Here is a 3,097-nt window from a genome sequence, read left to right as displayed (position 1 = left end):
TTACGAAGCGGCTCCATTTATTGGAGTTTAGACAGAATTTGTATGATGAAAAATGATTTTTAATATGAAATATTTTTTAACAACAGGGGAGATGGAGCCGGGAAAACGAACCAAACTCGTCGAGTCGGTCTGTTTAGACCCTAAAATTATAAGGGTAGGGTTTGATATTTTTCTTTTAAAATGATAAATAAGCCTTGAAGGGCCGAGAGCTTAAAAGGGCCGGCACTTTTAAGTCCTTTTATAATTTTTTTATTTTTTAAATTTTTTATATAATATTAATATTATTAATTTTTTACATTGTTAATAATATTTCAAATATTTAGTTATTATTATCATTTTAAAATTAAATTTAGTTTTAGACAATAATTTATCTAATTAAATTTTTAAAAAATGAGTTAATTTGGACTTTAATAATAATTTGATTTATATTATATACGTTGATATTTTTAAACTATATATATTTGATAATAGAATATTTTTATACTTATATAACTTGTGATTCTATAATTTGAATTAGAAATTCATGAGTTTCAACAATAATGTTTCTCACATTAAAGTAAAATAATAGTTAGATTGCAAAATTTAAAAATAAAATTCTTATAAAGAAGAAAAACTTGATATTTTTGTTACAAAAGAAAAGCATACTTATGAAGAAAAGTAATTAATTATAGTGATGATGAAGTTTCAAAAGATTAATGATAGTGTTTATTTATTGCACAATTGCATTACAGATAAAACTTTTAGATGTTATCTTGTTAATGAATGTTTTAGATGTTCTTAGATGTTGATGAATATTTATATATGATGATATTTTATATTTGTGACTTAATTTTATTAATAATTTTATTGGTTTATTTTTATATTTTTATAAAAAATGATAAATATAAAAAATAGTATTTTTTTTAAAACGAGTCAAAAGCCTACGGGCCGGCCTTGGCCCTGTAGCTTAAGGGCCGGGTCTAACAAATTGAGGTATTTTTAAAATTTCAGCTCTGGAGGGCCGGCCCTTTTAAGCCTGCCAGCCCTGAAGGACCGGCCCTGATTCCGAGCTCTAAGGGGAGAGGACCTAAAAAGATATTCTTCTAATCTTAAATATAAAACCCATTTTAAATATAAGACTAATTTTATAGTATAATTTACAGTATAAAATAGGTCTTATATTTGGCACAGGATGAAGTATTTATTGAGAAGGATTTTAAAAAATACAATTATTTTAAAAAAATAAAAATTAAAAGCATAAATATACAAAATAATCATCTACCCCTAAATAAATGATTGCAACAACTTTAATTTAATTAGATGGCCAACAAAAAAAAAACGACTTTAATTTATGCTCTATTTAAATTTTATATAAGTCGAGATGAAATTTTTTTACATCCTTATCTCATATTTTATAAATAATGATTAAAAAATTGCCTATATAAATTATTCTAAATAGACCCTTAATCTAATGATCAAGATAATTAAGATAATGACAGGGTAACATAATAATTATAGTTTGAGGCATGTATCATGTTGAGGGAAAAAAAAGACATGGACCATGTTGACTATATGTTTGTGATAGATTAAAAATATATATACTCATCCAGTTCTTAATATAAAGACCTATTTAACTAATTTGATTAAATTAAAGAAGTTAGGTAAGTTAGTTAATTATAAAAAAAACATGACATGTTTTTCTTAAAATATTATAATCATCTTTCTTAATATCATCTCTTCTTTTTCTACTTGATTATGGCTGAGGGGTATCCATAGGGGTAATTTAGAAAAAATTGATAACTATGAGAAACAGGTCTTATATTTAGGATCAAAATCAACTTAATAATTAGATCAGCATATATGTAATCTTTTAAACTTACATCAAATTTTAATATACTTCCTTAAGCTTACTAAATATGTTGGCAAAAAAGTTTATAAAATATATTTTTAATTTATATTGAAATGAATTTTCATCAATGATATAGTATAATATAGATGATTAAAAATAATTTTAGAAAAATTAATACACATTTTTTATAAATAACTAATTTAGTTAGTTTTATAAAAAAAAATTTTAATAAATCAGCACGATATATACTATATTATATCCTCTATAAGAGATGTTAAGCTTGGAAAGTCCAGAAATGTAAATTAATTACACAACACTTATGTGTAAGGGCTAGAAAAACATAAAATCTGAGACGTTGGATGAACCGACGGTTCAGATCATAATAATAGATATCAGCAGCATCCAAACCGGACAAAACAAAGGGCAGACCAAAACGCCAGGAGAGGACCTCACGCGGGTGCGGCTTATCCGTTCATCTTTCTCCGACCTCATTCCCCGGAGGAAAACAATGGCTCTTCTCTGCTTCAATTCTTTCACTCTCTCTTCTTCTTCTTGTTCACCGACTTTGGCCTTTACTCCCACCGCCGGTAAGAACCTATTTCCTCTCATATGCTACGAAATTAAGAAATAGAAATGAAAATCTGTATCGTGGATTAGTTTCCAGGTTGCACCTCAAACCCATCGACCTGTCTCCAAGGACTTCGAGTGGAATTCGAGTTGCAACAGCATTCCCTGTTAAGAAGGTAAGTGCGGTCATTGTTAGAGCTGCTTCTGATGATGCTGATGGGGAAGCTTCAGCAGCTGATGATGGATCCACGACAGAAAGGAAGGAAGAGGTTGTGCCAGTTGACAAACTTCCCTTGGAATCGAAGTTGCAGGAAAGGCAAGAGCAGAAGTTGAGGATGAAATTGGCGAAGAAGATAAGGCTTCGAAGGAAAAGGCTTGTCCGAAAGCGGAGACTCAGGAAGAAAGGTAGATGGCCTCCTTCTAAAATGAAGAAGTTGAAAAATGTCTGAACTAGAGCGCAATTTTTTCTTTGCTGGTTATAATTGTCATTATTATTTGTTATCCGCCTATCAACAATCTCTATCTTATTAATCAAATGCATTGGTTCTCAATTCGTTCTTGAATTTCTATTACTGAGGCAGGCATTTCATTTGAAGTACACACATCGTTCTGATAGACTCATAGAATAGTTGGTTTCATTAGATGCTTGATTAAGTCCCTCCAGAATAAAACTAACTGCTGCTTCTAGTGATCCTGGTAAAT

At 29.3% G+C, this 3,097-nt stretch overlaps 1 protein-coding gene across 1 annotated transcript; it reads left to right on the top strand.

Annotated features, from left to right (window-relative positions):
• Window positions 1-2,205: 2,205 nt before the first annotated feature.
• Window positions 2,206-2,958, top strand: LOC114719968 (50S ribosomal protein 5, chloroplastic). The gene is made up of 2 exons (XM_028905551.1): window positions 2,206-2,415; window positions 2,486-2,958. The coding sequence occupies exons 1-2, from the start codon at window positions 2,337-2,339 to the stop codon at window positions 2,842-2,844; spliced, it is 438 nt and encodes a 145-aa protein (XP_028761384.1). The 5' UTR covers window positions 2,206-2,336; the 3' UTR covers window positions 2,845-2,958.
• Window positions 2,959-3,097: the final 139 nt, after the last annotated feature.

This window comes from Neltuma alba, unplaced genomic scaffold, assembly GCF_004799145.2.
Source record: "Neltuma alba isolate B1F8T4 unplaced genomic scaffold, ASM479914v2 tig00011960_pilon, whole genome shotgun sequence".
Taxonomy (NCBI): domain Eukaryota; kingdom Viridiplantae; phylum Streptophyta; class Magnoliopsida; order Fabales; family Fabaceae; genus Neltuma; species Neltuma alba.
The sequence above is the reverse complement of the archived record's forward strand: the minus strand, read 5'-3'. Positions and strand labels throughout refer to the sequence as shown.

What these genes read in the sequence shown, in the direction of transcription:
- LOC114719968 (XM_028905551.1), top strand. Translation starts at nt 2,337, where the DNA reads ATGGCTCTTCTCTGCTTCAATTCTTTCACTCTCTCTTCTTCTTCTTGT. An exon ending in GGCCTTTACTCCCACCGCCG is followed by an intron (nt 2,416 to 2,485) that starts GTAAGAACCTAT and finishes ATCGTGGATTAG; the next exon opens with TTTCCAGGTTGCACCTCAAA.